General features: G+C 31.2%; 2 protein-coding genes and 1 long non-coding RNA gene across 6 annotated transcripts; all 3 read right to left on the bottom strand.

Annotated features, from left to right (window-relative positions):
• Positions 1-67: 67 nt before the first annotated feature.
• Positions 68-4,258, bottom strand: LOC126914113 (uncharacterized). 2 transcript variants are annotated; one of them, XR_007709557.1, is made up of 7 exons: positions 2,873-4,258; positions 2,592-2,772; positions 2,480-2,519; positions 2,202-2,381; positions 987-1,194; positions 736-904; positions 68-653 (listed from the first exon to the last, which is right to left on the bottom strand). It is a non-coding gene; the product is annotated as an uncharacterized LOC126914113 (long non-coding RNA). The 2 variants fall into 2 exon arrangements; XR_007709556.1 differs by having other exon boundaries at positions 2,592-2,776; positions 2,873-4,257.
• A 1,957-nt stretch (positions 4,259-6,215) lies between these two features.
• LOC126914076 (uncharacterized) lies at positions 6,216-10,158 on the bottom strand. 2 transcript variants are annotated; one of them, XM_050717554.1, is made up of 5 exons: positions 10,024-10,158; positions 7,795-8,174; positions 7,403-7,619; positions 7,070-7,249; positions 6,216-6,669 (listed from the first exon to the last, which is right to left on the bottom strand). In XM_050717554.1, exons 2-5 carry the CDS (start codon positions 8,124-8,126, stop codon positions 6,547-6,549), a joined length of 852 nt encoding a protein of 283 aa, XP_050573511.1. In that variant the 5' UTR covers positions 8,127-8,174; positions 10,024-10,158; the 3' UTR covers positions 6,216-6,546. The 2 variants fall into 2 exon arrangements, with proteins under 2 accessions (XP_050573511.1, XP_050573510.1); XM_050717553.1 differs by having other exon boundaries at positions 7,795-8,194; positions 10,024-10,119.
• Positions 10,159-10,240: 82 nt separating this feature from the next.
• LOC126914086 (mitochondrial import inner membrane translocase subunit Tim23) lies at positions 10,241-12,730 on the bottom strand. Of its 2 annotated transcripts, none has more exons than XM_050717569.1 (5): positions 12,519-12,730; positions 11,750-11,999; positions 11,479-11,648; positions 11,278-11,395; positions 10,241-10,365 (listed from the first exon to the last, which is right to left on the bottom strand). In XM_050717569.1, the coding sequence occupies exons 1-5, from the start codon at positions 12,589-12,591 to the stop codon at positions 10,356-10,358; spliced, it is 621 nt and encodes a 206-aa protein (XP_050573526.1). In that variant the 5' UTR covers positions 12,592-12,730; the 3' UTR covers positions 10,241-10,355. The 2 variants fall into 2 exon arrangements, with proteins under 2 accessions (XP_050573526.1, XP_050573527.1); XM_050717570.1 differs by having other exon boundaries at positions 11,270-11,395; positions 12,519-12,729.
• Positions 12,731-13,682: the final 952 nt, after the last annotated feature.

Below are 13,682 nucleotides of genomic sequence, written 5' to 3'. Positions count from 1 at the left end.
ATACTTTATTCATAGCTTTACTATCTAAGAATTAAAATAAATAAATGAAACCCTCATAATCTTTCAAATTTTTATTTATATACAATCTAAAATCAACATTATATTATATTATACAATTATATACTTTGATCACAGTCATAACATTTTGTATATGACTTAATCAATAAATATTCTTCGACCATGATATTGAAAACAGTGATTCTTAAAAATTGTATAAAAATATCCACAATATTCAGAGTAACAATTGAATAGGTATTTTAAAAGATCACATAGTAATATACTGCAATATAATTACCACCAATTAAATGTTAACTACATAATATACTCATACAGAGAAATTTTTGTCTAGAGAATAATGTTTATATAACATTTTATACAATAACATTTCACTTCAATGTGTCAATTTTCACTTTTGATTTTGCACATATTATTTAAAGTTCCTGAATATTATTATTAGTAATACTTATGTACCTATCAGTCATGTTGCTTGGTCCTGCGTTTATTACTCCGTTCGTTTCTGACATTGATTCATACATATTATCTAAAGTGCACAGTTCCTGAATAGCGTTATTAATAATGCTTGTAAAATTATCGGCAGTGTTATTTTTTTCGGTGTTGCTTGGTCCTGCATTTGTTTCTTTGTTCGTTTTCAACTAGGTTTAATAACAGATTAATTTCTTTTTCATTTAGGGATAGGTACTGTCATATGATAAATAGATTCGTAATATACCACACCGTAATAAAATCTGAAATAGATAATCCACTGGATAGATGTTCAGAAAAAGCAGTTTCAAAATCGGCGAGTTCCGCCGAATCAAGTTGATCGAGACTCAAATCAAAATTATACTGTTTATTTTGTCCATATTTAAAATGCTTGTGCCACCTGCCTCTTTCACTTCATCTGCTATATAAATTATTATTTCAAAATAGTAGTACAATGATGTACTGAGGTAATAATAAATACAAAATACAAATATTTTTATTACCAACATTATCCAACGATCGAAATCCTCCGTTATAGTTTGGTGTTATTCTGTATAATATTAATTGTTCTTGCGACTGTACTTGTGATATGTTATCTATATATGCAAATTGATGATGTTCCAGTTGATGATTGTTGTACGATATGACTGTTTGTTGATTGGTATTGCAGTGATGGTTGTGATTGAGTAAGTCCTGAATTGTATATCAGGTCTGTAAGTATGAAACCGGAATTTGCCTATAGGTGGCCTTAACTGATAATGTAGTTATCATTAAACCGTCATTGAGACTTGCCAAAAGTCTTTGTTGACATCTCACAAACATTTTCGTCTCAGAACAATACAAGTTTCATACAACAGCATAGTTTGTAATAGCGTTGAACATGTCGAATTTTGTGCCTGGAAACTACGATTTGCGAATAGCATTGATTTTCTGTTACCATTTGAAGAAAACTGCTACAGAATCGCATCAAATGCTTGTCGAAGCTTACGGTGAGCATGCTCTTGGTAAATCACAGTGCTTTGAGTGGTTTAAAAAATTCAAAAGTGGCAATTTTGACGTGAGGAACGAAGAACGTGGAAGGCCACCGAGAAAGTTTCAAGACAGCGGATTGCAAGCATTGTTGGATGAGGATGACGCTCAAACGCAACAACAACTCGCTGATCAATTAAACGTGACACGAGAAGCCGTCTCCGTACGTTTGAAAGCCATGGGAAAGATCCAGAAGGTGGGAAAATGGGTTCCACATGAACTGGATGAAAGACAGCAGGAAAACCGAAAAACCGTTTGCGAAATGCTGCTCTCCAGATACAAAAGAAGGTCATTTCTCCACCGAATTGTAACTGGCGATAAAAAGTGGATATATTTTGAGAATCCTAAGCGTAGAAGATCATGGGTAGCTCCAGGCGAAACACCGACATTGACTACAATACCAAATCGCTATGGACGGAAAACAATGCTCTGTGTTTGGTGGGATCAGAGGGTGTGATCTATTATGAGCTGTTAAAACCTGACCGTTAATACTGAAACCGTTAATACTGAACGCTACCGACAACAAATGATCGATTTGAATCAAGCTTTGCGTGAAAAACGACCAGAATATCAAAAAAAGCAATACAGAGTAATTTTGCTTCATGATAATGCATCACATACAGCAAAACCGGTCAAAGAAATGATCGAAGCGTTCAGTTGGGAAATACTTTCGCACGCGGCTTACTCACCAGACTTGGCTCCGTCCAATTACTGTTTATTTGCATCGATGGAACACGCACTTTCTGACCAGCACTTCACTTCTTACGAAAATGTACGAAAATGGCTCGATGACTGGTTTGTCTCAAACGAGCGACAGTTTTTTTGGAGTGGCATCCACCAATTGCCAGACAGGTGGGAAAAATGTATAGCTAGCGATGGGCAATATTTCGAATAAAATATTTTTAATCATTTTCATACAATAAACGTGTATTTTCTATACAAAAATTCCGGTTTCATATTTACATACCTGGTACTCCATTGGTGATCATTCTGTCGATACTTGTGTCCTGTATAACGTATTGAAATTTCTTCAGGTCTCTTACTTTTTAAACAGTAGTTATACAAAAGTTTTGAATTACCTCCACATTTGCTTATTAGATTATGGAGAAGTGACTGCAGCGATACCTGCATTGGAAGGAGACATCTGAAAAGGTAACGATTTACTTGTCGCACCATCCGATGGTCTTTTCAGTTGAACATATACTTGCACCGGTTGCGTTACTTCCTGCATGCTATATGCTGGTGTTCTGAATACTATTGCTGTCTATTAACATAAATCAAATTATTAAATTAACTCAACGAAGATGTAGAATATATAAAATGCCTAATATTTTACGCAAACGTTAAATATTGTACATACTTGTTTATATACATTATCAGGTTCAAAATCACCGAATCCTTCCCCAACCACTTGCCCGTCCTTCTTCTCGAAAAATCTAACTTGTATATCATTCTTTATCATTTTCTCGCATAATAAAATCATTTTCTATTGATGCAATAATATATAATTATATATAACACATCCTAAATATACGATAATATATAATACATCATTATACTACTGTTTTGAAATAATAATTTATATAGTAGGTGGAGTGAAAGAGGTAGGTGGTACAGGCATTTTAGTTTCGCATGGACAGTTGACTTGAGCCTCAATCAACTTAATTTAGCAGAACTCGCCGATTTTGAAACTGCTCTTTCTGATTTATCCAGTGGATAATCCATTTCAGATTCTGTTATTGTATGGGTATATTACGAATCTATTTATCACACGATGGTACCTATCGAATAAATAGGAAATTAATCTGTTATTAAACCTAGTTGAAAACGAACAAAGAAACAACTGCAGGACCAAGCAACGCCAAACAAAATAATAACAATATAACAACAATAATAACCACCTAAACACCTTGACATTGAACTGATCTTATTTTATTAGATGCTCAAAATGCTGGCTGCTGGCTGAGTACAATTCTGCATAAAATTCACACGTACGAACCACGTTCTATTGAGTTTGACCACAAACCTATACCATATTTATTTTTTCCTTTCTGTTATAATGTTATTACTAAATTAATAAACGTTAAGTAGTAAACTTCCGTAAACTTCCATGAACTTAGTAAACGTTACTAAATTTTCGGGCAATCTGAAGAAAACAATACTTGCCGATTGATCAAACCATACTGGTATTACACTGTTTGAATTTTACGCAAGTCGAAACCTTTAATTTTTAGCTATTTCTCATTTTTTACATTTTAATAATAATAGAGAAACAGAAGCGACAGAAATAATGAACATGAAATAATGTAAATATTGATGAATCACTTATTAAATATAAGGGACGTTTGAGTTTTACCCAGTTTAGAAATTATCAAGAAATGTGTTCTCTTTTTTCTCTTAATTTCATTACCAGTTATTAAAAAAGATATTTTCCAATTTTTGAACAACGAATTTTGTACAGCGAATAATTTTCTTTTTGTTTCCACGTGTTAAAACACGTTACGGCAAAAAACTGAAAACAATAAGGATCGAGATATTTCCGAAATCCATCTAGTAAACAAAAAATCTACTTTTCCAATGACCATCTCTAGTAAATCCCTACCTATATGAAGTTTGAAGATGTGCAAAATGGGCTCGTGTATTGTTTAAATACATTTAGTGCACAGCCTGTTCGCTTCCTCAATACCATACCCTTGCTTTCAAAAAGAACCTCTCAAATTTTATAACTGTACCTGAATAACTCCGAATTATACAAAGAAGATGAAAGAATTGGGCAAGAGTACTGTAAATTTTCTTTTCAGAATGAGCTCTCCATCGCTACATTGCCATGTTGTAGACATTTTGAAGCAAGAAGCTAGGACAGTTTTGGAAGAACAGAATCTGTTAGATGCAGTGTAGTCTGTTATATGCAGTGTAGCAATGTTTATATTGGAGCTATATTTATTACAAAACGTATACATTTAAAGAACTTCCGGACATGCATGACCCAGATGTGAGAGATAGGATACTGCATCGTATTCGGTCGGGAAAATTGCAGTACGTGTGTGATTTTGCTGTGGACACTCTCGGACAGGACAATCGCGGTTTGCGTCTCTGAATATCATGGCCTTCTTCTTTACGATTTGTACAAAGTAAGCTACCCGTATATTATACAGATTAAGGATTATTGTGCGCCTTGCTGCTTAGTTTGACCTCCTTTCGTCTGTGTAAGGAGGTTTGCCTGCGTGTAGAGGTATTTTAGCCAATTTTTAATTGTCAATAACTAAAAAACAAAGCCGGAAACGCAATTTTTTAATTTTTGATTTTCGTCTTATTTCGATTTCAAGAATCACCCCTTAAATTTCCTGATACCTGTAGCCGAGCACCCTGTATATAAGAATGGAAGTGTGGCGGCAATTAATAGCCGATAAATTTTGTCCTTCGATATGTACATATTTTATTAAAGGAACAGGAAGCAGAAATATCAATGGAAAATATAATCGAAACGAAATTCATATGAAACGTATCGTAAAAATCGAATAAACAAAAGAATAAATACACGAAAAGACGAAGAACGAGCGGAGACATAAGAGTTTATTATAAATACACTTCTGTAAGATGGAAGCGAAATCACTATGAAATGTATCGTGAAAACGAAATAAAAGAAAGAATAAACAGACGAGAAGATGAAGGACAAGCAGAGACATAAGAGTGTTTACTATAAACACGCTTCTGTAAAATGGGAGCGAAATCAGTGTGAAACGTATCGTTGAAAACGAAATAAACGAAAGGACAAGTACACGAGAAGGTTAAAGAGGAGCAAAACAATGTTTACTATAAACATGGTTCTGTAAGAAACAACTATTATACTTCGATAAGGAGGTAAACAATATAACGAGTACAATCGCAATACATAGATTTTAAAAAATCGACTATGATGAATTCACATTTATGCCTACGACGTGAAATCACATTTATCCATTTATTTATTTGCTTACTTTTCATTTACTTCTTTATTTACTATTCGAATGGTGCCAAAATATAGCAGTGATACTAGTACGTTTAAGAGTGACTTAGATCTCCGCTGATATCTGCTAGGAAGCAAAGTAGAGGTACATACTTACATAGTACATGACAGAACATTCGTAATTCCATTGCTCATTTTAAAAATTTACTCCCGGGACAGAACAGATATAAAGGAGGTTACTACTCTCTATGAACAATCGTCACGCATTGCTATCTATATTGCTTATGTGACATTCTAAGTTGGCAAACGAAAACAATGTGAATCTCATTGGTTTTAACGAAAGAAACCAACCTACTGCACAAAGATGAAAAGAAGTCCTTTGAAAGGAATGCTCACTTCATTGGTTATTTTCAACACAATTGCGAAATTAAGTACGCATATTGATAGAAAGTATCATATACGAACAGAACAATGTAGCATTGTGTGACGGTGAGCGATAGAGACCAGTACCTCCTTTGACCCGGCGCCAAACCACAAGACTTTTTCCATCTCTATGTTATACTCGTTCACAATCATATAGTCGGACCACATCTATTTTTATTATTTGATGAATATAGCAACATCTTTATATAAAGTGTAAAATTACATTATAATAAATATAATTATAAATTTATATATACATATATCTTGTGCTTTATATACAGCTTTACTATTTAGGAATAAAAAAATAAATAAATGAAACTTATAATCTTCCAAATTCTTATTTATATACAATCTTTATTCAATTATAACATTAATATTTTACAATCTTCATATTTTTACTTAGAGTTTGCGAATATAAGCGTTCGGATACTTTCGCGAGTCAGTATGTGTGTATAATATCGCATAGCTTTTCTCCGTGTTTAAGGGCAATGACAAAATTGAAAACCGCGATCGAATTTAATATTACTGCCCTTTTTACAATTTAGGAATAATTGAAGACACAATACAAAGATGAAATATTTGTAGTTTTCTTTAACGAGAAAAGATAAAAAGCACCGAATATAGAATTGTATGATTTTTCCCTCTCTTACCTTCCTTTATCTTAATCAAAGAAAGGTGTTGAAGAAAGAAGGAACACAAGTATCATACAATCGGTTTATTCGTTTCATTGAACAATTTTCGTAATGTATTTTCCATACAGTGTATATGTAAAATGTTTCGTTATGTAGCTACAAAAAGGAAAGAATACAAACTATATACATATTAAATTGTAGCAGACTTTAGTACACTGTACTGTATTTAAAATAATACTTAAACGAGTGCATAAAATACACACAAGTGAAAGCAAACGATAGGTATCCATCGCAATATTCCATATATTACTTAACACAACATTTCGAAAAATGCGATAGTCGACACATAATACTAAAAAAAACTAGATACGATTTTTTTTTTGTAAATATGTATAAAAATATAATAAAAACATGTATATTATTTCATATTATTTATCGATATTTCGCCAACGAATGAATAGGAGTGCTCGTGAATCGTTTAAAATCTAATCAGTCGAGATTTCGCGATATTGGAAAATTGTTGTTAAATTTCAAAAAAGCACAATTTCCTACGCACCATGAAATAGTATAACATGGAGGCCACCATCCAAGAAATAAAATTGTACCAAGTGGAAAAAATAGCTAATAGAAAAACAATACCAGAGTTGGGCAGTTTGTCGCGGCTCCAGGTATCGTTCGGCCGTAAATAATCCAAAAAATCAAAGATTGCTCCGCAGGAAAGTCTATTGTGAATAAGCTGTAGAAAGAAGGAAAAAATGAAATAATCGTACAATAGAGATGAGTCGAAGACACGAAAGTGAAAAAAGGAACTCGATAGAGATATGTATAATAAATACATCTTATTGTTAGCTTAACTAGACTTTCATGCAAGGTTAATATCAAGGCGTACCTCAGCTTCGCGTCCAGTTGAACCTAAAACTTGTATCAGCATGACCCTGTAATGGTCGCAAGTTTTATAAAAACCATCGGTTATTATTATTGCGTGAGACAATGACAAACAGGAAAGTAATATCGCAAGACAGACAAAAGGCATCCATTTTTGGTACGATGATATTCTTTGTCTAGTTCTAATCTCTACCCTTGATGGTTCGATGATATTGAAGTCTCTGCGAATGTGAAAATATAGTGATCCGGTTTCGAACAATACTATTGTAAGCAAATACGATTTTATTTGTCACATTCATATTAACGGATATCTAACAAATTTTATGCAAAGCTGTGTAAAGATACGAAGAGTTCAACTCTCAATATGACCAATTTCAGTCCTCCTCCTAATCGTACCTGCTATCATCATTGTAGGTTCGTATAGGTATATTTATCTCCTTCTTTATACAACTTCTATATCCATGATATACGGCAAGACATAAATCCAGTAGAGCCGTCGGCACCAAGCCGTATACACCAAATTTGCAGAACTTCCCATCACCCCCCGCAAAAGTACCAAAGGTGTTTTTAGAGTATAATATACAACCGCAATCAATGCTAATACAAGCATTCAAAATCAATGCCCAGTATTGCCAAAGGATGGCTATGCAGATCATCGATGTCATCGATGTAACTACACCGGAAATATACAGCACACTGAGAAATCGCTCAACTCCCTTTTGCGTCATTTTATAAAAGTATTTTCTCTCTTCTTCCTCTCACTACTTCCTCTCCTTCTATAGGAAACAAATGTCACCTAAGAATTAATATAGATATATTGTATCAAATAACTTGATATTTCCCTCCTTCTTCAATTTTATCATTTTAATCATTGTAATTCTGACTTGTATATAGATTATACGATTTTATTATTATTACTATATGTCTACATTGTGATTTGTGATTAATTTTCTTCGCTACCACTTGTTTGTGTTCATTATTTCTCATCATTATATCACGTACGTATACATATACCTGTACATGTGTATATGTGTATACGATTTTAATTTTAATCTTGATATTTATTGTTCAAATATTAGTCTCAAATAACGTAATATGATCGAAATCAGTATATGCATAATTATAGAATATTCTTTAATAAACCATACCCTCTTGCTCTTTTCGATTGATTTACAGTACGAGAAACTAAAATATATAGAACATACTGGCTATATCGAAAATCATAAATAATAAAAAATATGAAAAATAAATTCGAAAAATTATTAAATAGTCGAATAAGAAAGAAACGGACAAATAGAAATGGAAGTAAGAACACTGCGAAAGAGGACATTGATACGAAAGAAGAGAAGAGAATAACGTTCTGATGAAAAATGTAATATAACGAGGAAAACAAGGAACCTATACTATTAACCAACGATAGCAATTTTGCGAAACTAATATTTTCTGAAATTTCAATTAAACGCGCGGGTACAAATGTAAAGTGCTGTGTTAACGATTGGTTGTCTGTTCGTTAAATAAATATTTTCATAACTACTACCATTTCCTCCCGACTACTACTATTTTTGTAATAATGATTCATCGACAATTTTTCAATGTTTACCTTAAACAATATGAAATAGAATAACGTTATCTAAACTTGTTCATTAATGTACGTGGTAATTAGCGTTTCTTGATAAACAAGCAAACGGAACAATCGAGTTACATATATTTTTAGTCCTGTTTTTATCATACAAATCAAGTAAAATTACGTAAAAATGAATGTTCGACGAATTAAAGAATATCTCGGAACGATTCATCCGATCCATGCAAATTCGTGATTAAACTTGTTTATTGTAGTTTTTATACCATGCATATGTTCCATCAATGTATTCGGTCATAATTATGCACCAAATGCACATCTACACCTATTTCTCAACAATGAGATATTTTTGTAGCACGATGGAAGGAGATGTTTAGCATTATGTATTATACAATCCCTTACCCAAGTTTACTAAAGTTGATAATAGTTCAATGACGAAACTTTTTGAAACGTTGTAACACTTTATGAAAGAATATCTCTTTTTTCCTTTCTCTTAAAAAGTTATTCAGTTCCAAAATATATTTTTCTAGTAAAATATTGCTTCCTTGCAGATTCGAATAACTTTGGCTTACATCGAAGCGTTCATGTGTCCATGAACATCGCGTGTTTCTTGTTCAAATAAGCCGTGAATTTTCACTAATACACTTATCGATGCAACATCTATACTAACGTCAAAGATCGTACCGAGTAAAGATCAAATATTTACCTTTTACAATAAATGTTTGCGTCCCGTATAATATTTTTAACCGGCATTATAGAAATGATCGATACCAATGTGCAATAATGAAAATAGGGAAAACGAGTTAAATTTTTATTTCTGTTTTACTATTCGTACTTTTACCGATTTTTTCATTATCAATCGAAACTCGCACGTCTATATTACATACACTACTAATGATAGCATTTCTGATTTAGTAATTAACAAATAATTTGAACGATCGGTAGTTACTTCTCTCGATTTTACTCTTTTCACTTAAATCTTTCTCTGTTTTCCGAGAATGGTTGAGAACATAAAGATAAACTTTGATAAGATTATCGTGCCTTACCGATATATGATAGTAATCCAGATGTCACACGTAAACTGTACAGTCTGTCGGTATTGCTGATATAAATCTAAAACTATATATGTATAATTATATATATACACACACACACAATTATAATTTCTATATATACAAAACACATGCGCGCGCACACGTATACATATAACAACTATGTTGCATTATATATTATATTATTTGTATTGTAGATTAATTTGGCATATTTCACTAAATTGTTTATATTCTATAAAATTGTCCAACATGATTTTCTCTATGTACAAAACAAATCATTTTCGTTGTGCAAATTTCTAGTAGCTCAAAATCTTCTTCCTCATACTTCATTTAGATCTGTAAAAAAAAAGTAAAGGAAAACGTGTGAGTAGGATATGCCCAATAACGTTATGATTGTTAGGTTGTATTAATCGTGCAATACGTATTATCAGGATACTTAAAATGGAACAATCTTATGAAAAATACTGATAGAATTTGTTTTATTCAATCAGTTTATTTTTTGCTTCCATTGTTTCATCTCTGTTTTCTTTCCTTTCTTTCATTTAAATTCTTTTTTTTACTTTTGGTAAATTAAAAAAAAGGAAATTACATAATCTTTTAGAAAATAAAATATAATAAAAATCACTAATACAAATGCAATTTTGTGAAACTAAGATTAAAAAGGGCATAAGCACTTACTGAGATGATCTTTTTACAGATATACATGAAAGCGAACATAATTTATTTTCACTCTTATATATTCAGATGGATTGATATATTAAATAACAATTTCACTCAATCATACGATACAAAATTGAAGGACAATAAGTGTAGGTTAAGTTACTTTTATATAGGAAATTGGTACATGTTAAAATAAAGATGAGGTTTAAAGGATATTGTTCATAATTAATGTAATGAAAAACTGATTGTTTTCTGAATCACTAAAGCTATATAGTACTTGAACAAAGAGCGCAAGGAATATAAAAACATATAAAGGTTTTTGATAAATATAGATATTTTGATAAATATTTAAAAATATTTTGACAATATACTAAATGTATAAAATTTGAATGTTTTTGACCGAAACAGGAATTGTAAAATTGATCACCTTTGGCAATGTCCGTAAAAATATTGTTTTTATGTAATTTGTACCAATTACAAAATGTAAAATCTCATGTCATCTCTTTGTTCGTACTATTATAAAATTAAAACCTTTATAAGGAAAATATTCGGAATAGCCAGAGGTTTTGGTGTTACACACAGTCTTACGCCGGATTTACGTTGCGATGGCTCAATTCCTGTAAGACTTCCCGATTACTCCATAAGCAATATACAGATGCTATTGCCAGTCCTACACAACCACCTAATGCACATTTTTTCAAGCCAGCTGAAACAATTAATTCATCATTTGCACAAATTCGATAGATGAATCTTTTTTAGCCACATAAATATTACTTAAATAATACATACATGTAGATTTGAATAACATGCCTGTCCCAGTTGCTGCTGCTAAAGTATTCAAGGAATCATCCGTACCTCTGGCCCAAGATAACAGCACACCAAATCCACTATACATTACAGACACTATTCCAAATGTGTTTGCTAATGACGAACCACTTTTCATAACATGGTTGATTAATCTACCAAGAAAAGAATTATATACAATTTGTTGACATGTCATGACACTTATAATGTAAAACTATCTATGTTATTAATACCAAAAGAATATTAAAGTACATACTGAGTTCTTCTAAGCTTGCCAGTTTGATCAGCTAAAGATGTTGCTTTAATTCCTCTATATAAACCAGTTGCACCGCCAATACCAGCTCCTATGATACATGCTGCACCAATCTGACTAAAAGCCAATTCAAATCTTCCTCTTCGTTTTGCAGCTCCCTCAGGAAATATGTATTCTGGCTGACTTGGAGGAAGATACGCAGGATCAAAGTTTAAATATGGACTAAGTGGTGCTAACCCTTGTTGCGATGTAACTGGTAAATATGATGTAACATATTACAAAACATCTCTGACTTTGATATTAATATGAAATGTCTAACTATACATATGACACTATACAAATTCTAAACAAAACAAATATTCTTTCAGTATTTTGTAAAATATTTTATTTATACATAATATTGAAATTATTGTTTTCTTTTGATATTCAATTGTTTATCTCCGATATAACAAATTTATTGTAACGGCTTTATTTTGAAAATACATCATGAGTATTAACATGAATTCTACACGTATGAACAGATATGAAATATTATAAAAAAATATAATAAAGAAACGGCAGTACGTATCGTCTCAGACTATACATATATATGCACATATATATTGAGGTTATACGATAATATTTAATTAATTATACTTGGCTTTGGATTTTACAATTTACATGTAAATTATGCCTCCCTAAGTAATATTAATATAATGTAATAATCACATTACTCGTGAATTGATAATGTACATGACTTTATTATTCAATGAATTATTAACTTTTAACTTACCTGGTATATTTAAATTACCATATTTTCCATTGTTTATTGTACTTTTAACATTCTCATCACGTAAATCTATCATTTTCGATGTTAGACCGGTTAAATTTTGGTTTACTCTATTATTATAAGTCTACCTCGTAGACTTATGAGTGGCCTGAGTTCGAGGTCGCACGTTTCTTCATAAAATTAGTTTAAACCGCGTACTCTGAATATGTCGAGAATCATTTTCTGTAGATCAAATGAAGCGATTAGAGGTACCTATCGTAAAATATTACATATTTTTAGAAAGAGAGAGAAAAGAAGAGAATGATGTAACAATAAAATATTGTCGGTATGTACCAAGCAAATATTTATGTAAAATATCTAAATATGAATAAAAGAAAAGAACGATATTCATATTGTCTTCCTTTCTTTTATTTCATTATCTTTATTTTTCATTAACATAACAACACATTATGTATAACTAACTTGTTGTATTTATTATTATAATATAGATAATAAGTTCAGGAATTTAAAATAAATATTATATAAATCATTTATTATTACATATAGTGAGATTTTAATTTAATCGCTTATTTGTAATAAAATTATTTCTTGACAATCCTATTTTAAATAACTCTATCATACATATCAAATGACATAAAAAATATTATTTGACGTATCCACGTTATGCGTAGAAAAATTTAAATAATTTTAAAATGTAGAAACATAAAAATTATGTGAAAAATATATAATTAAAGTTTCGTTGGTATATGTGTGCGCATCATTTACACTAAAAAACATCTGAACTATCAGTCGTCGATAATTGAAAATATAGATGGTTGTAGAAATCTATTTAAATAATAACAATAAATAGACATTTAGATACAGAGTAATATAAAAAAAGAATATATATATATATAAATAACTAAAGGAATATATATAACATGATATGCTTACGATATAAAATAAAATATAATTTTATTAAAGTCTAATATACTTTGTTCCGACAACATACAATGTAAATACTTAAATACGCGTGTAAGTTGTCAAATGAAAACTAGAAAGTTCTTAATTAGAATCGAAATTGAAAGCAAGTTGATTGAATTTGGTCGGAATCAGAATAACGTAAAACGAGCATATCGATCCCTGTTTCTTCTCTCTGATATTTTTCTACTTCTATTTCTATGTAGA

This window comes from Bombus affinis, chromosome 3 (assembly GCF_024516045.1).
Source record: "Bombus affinis isolate iyBomAffi1 chromosome 3, iyBomAffi1.2, whole genome shotgun sequence".
In the NCBI taxonomy this organism is placed as follows: Eukaryota; Metazoa; Arthropoda; class Insecta; order Hymenoptera; family Apidae; genus Bombus; species Bombus affinis.
This window is presented reverse-complemented; position numbering and strand designations above follow the sequence as displayed.

Bases quoted from the DNA above. Each gene is read 5' to 3' on its own strand.
- LOC126914076 (XM_050717554.1), bottom strand. From the start codon at position 8,126: ATGACGCAAAAGGGAGTTGAGCGATTTCTCAGTGTGCTGTATATTTCC. The intron at 7,620-7,794 runs GTACGATTAGGA...TCACATTCGCAG, and splicing joins ACCTACAATGATGATAGCAG to AGACTTCAATATCATCGAAC. The intron at 6,670-7,069 runs GTGCGTAGGAAA...TCCTTTTTGTAG, and splicing joins CCATGTTATACTATTTCATG to CTACATAACGAAACATTTTA.
- LOC126914086 (XM_050717569.1), bottom strand. From the start codon at position 12,591: ATGATAGATTTACGTGATGAGAATGTTAAAAGTACAATAAACAATGGA. The intron at 12,000-12,518 runs GTAAGTTAAAAG...CATATTTACCAG, and splicing joins TGGTAATTTAAATATACCAG to TTACATCGCAACAAGGGTTA. The intron at 11,649-11,749 runs GTATGTACTTTA...TTTTCTTGGTAG, and splicing joins GGCAAGCTTAGAAGAACTCA to ATTAATCAACCATGTTATGA.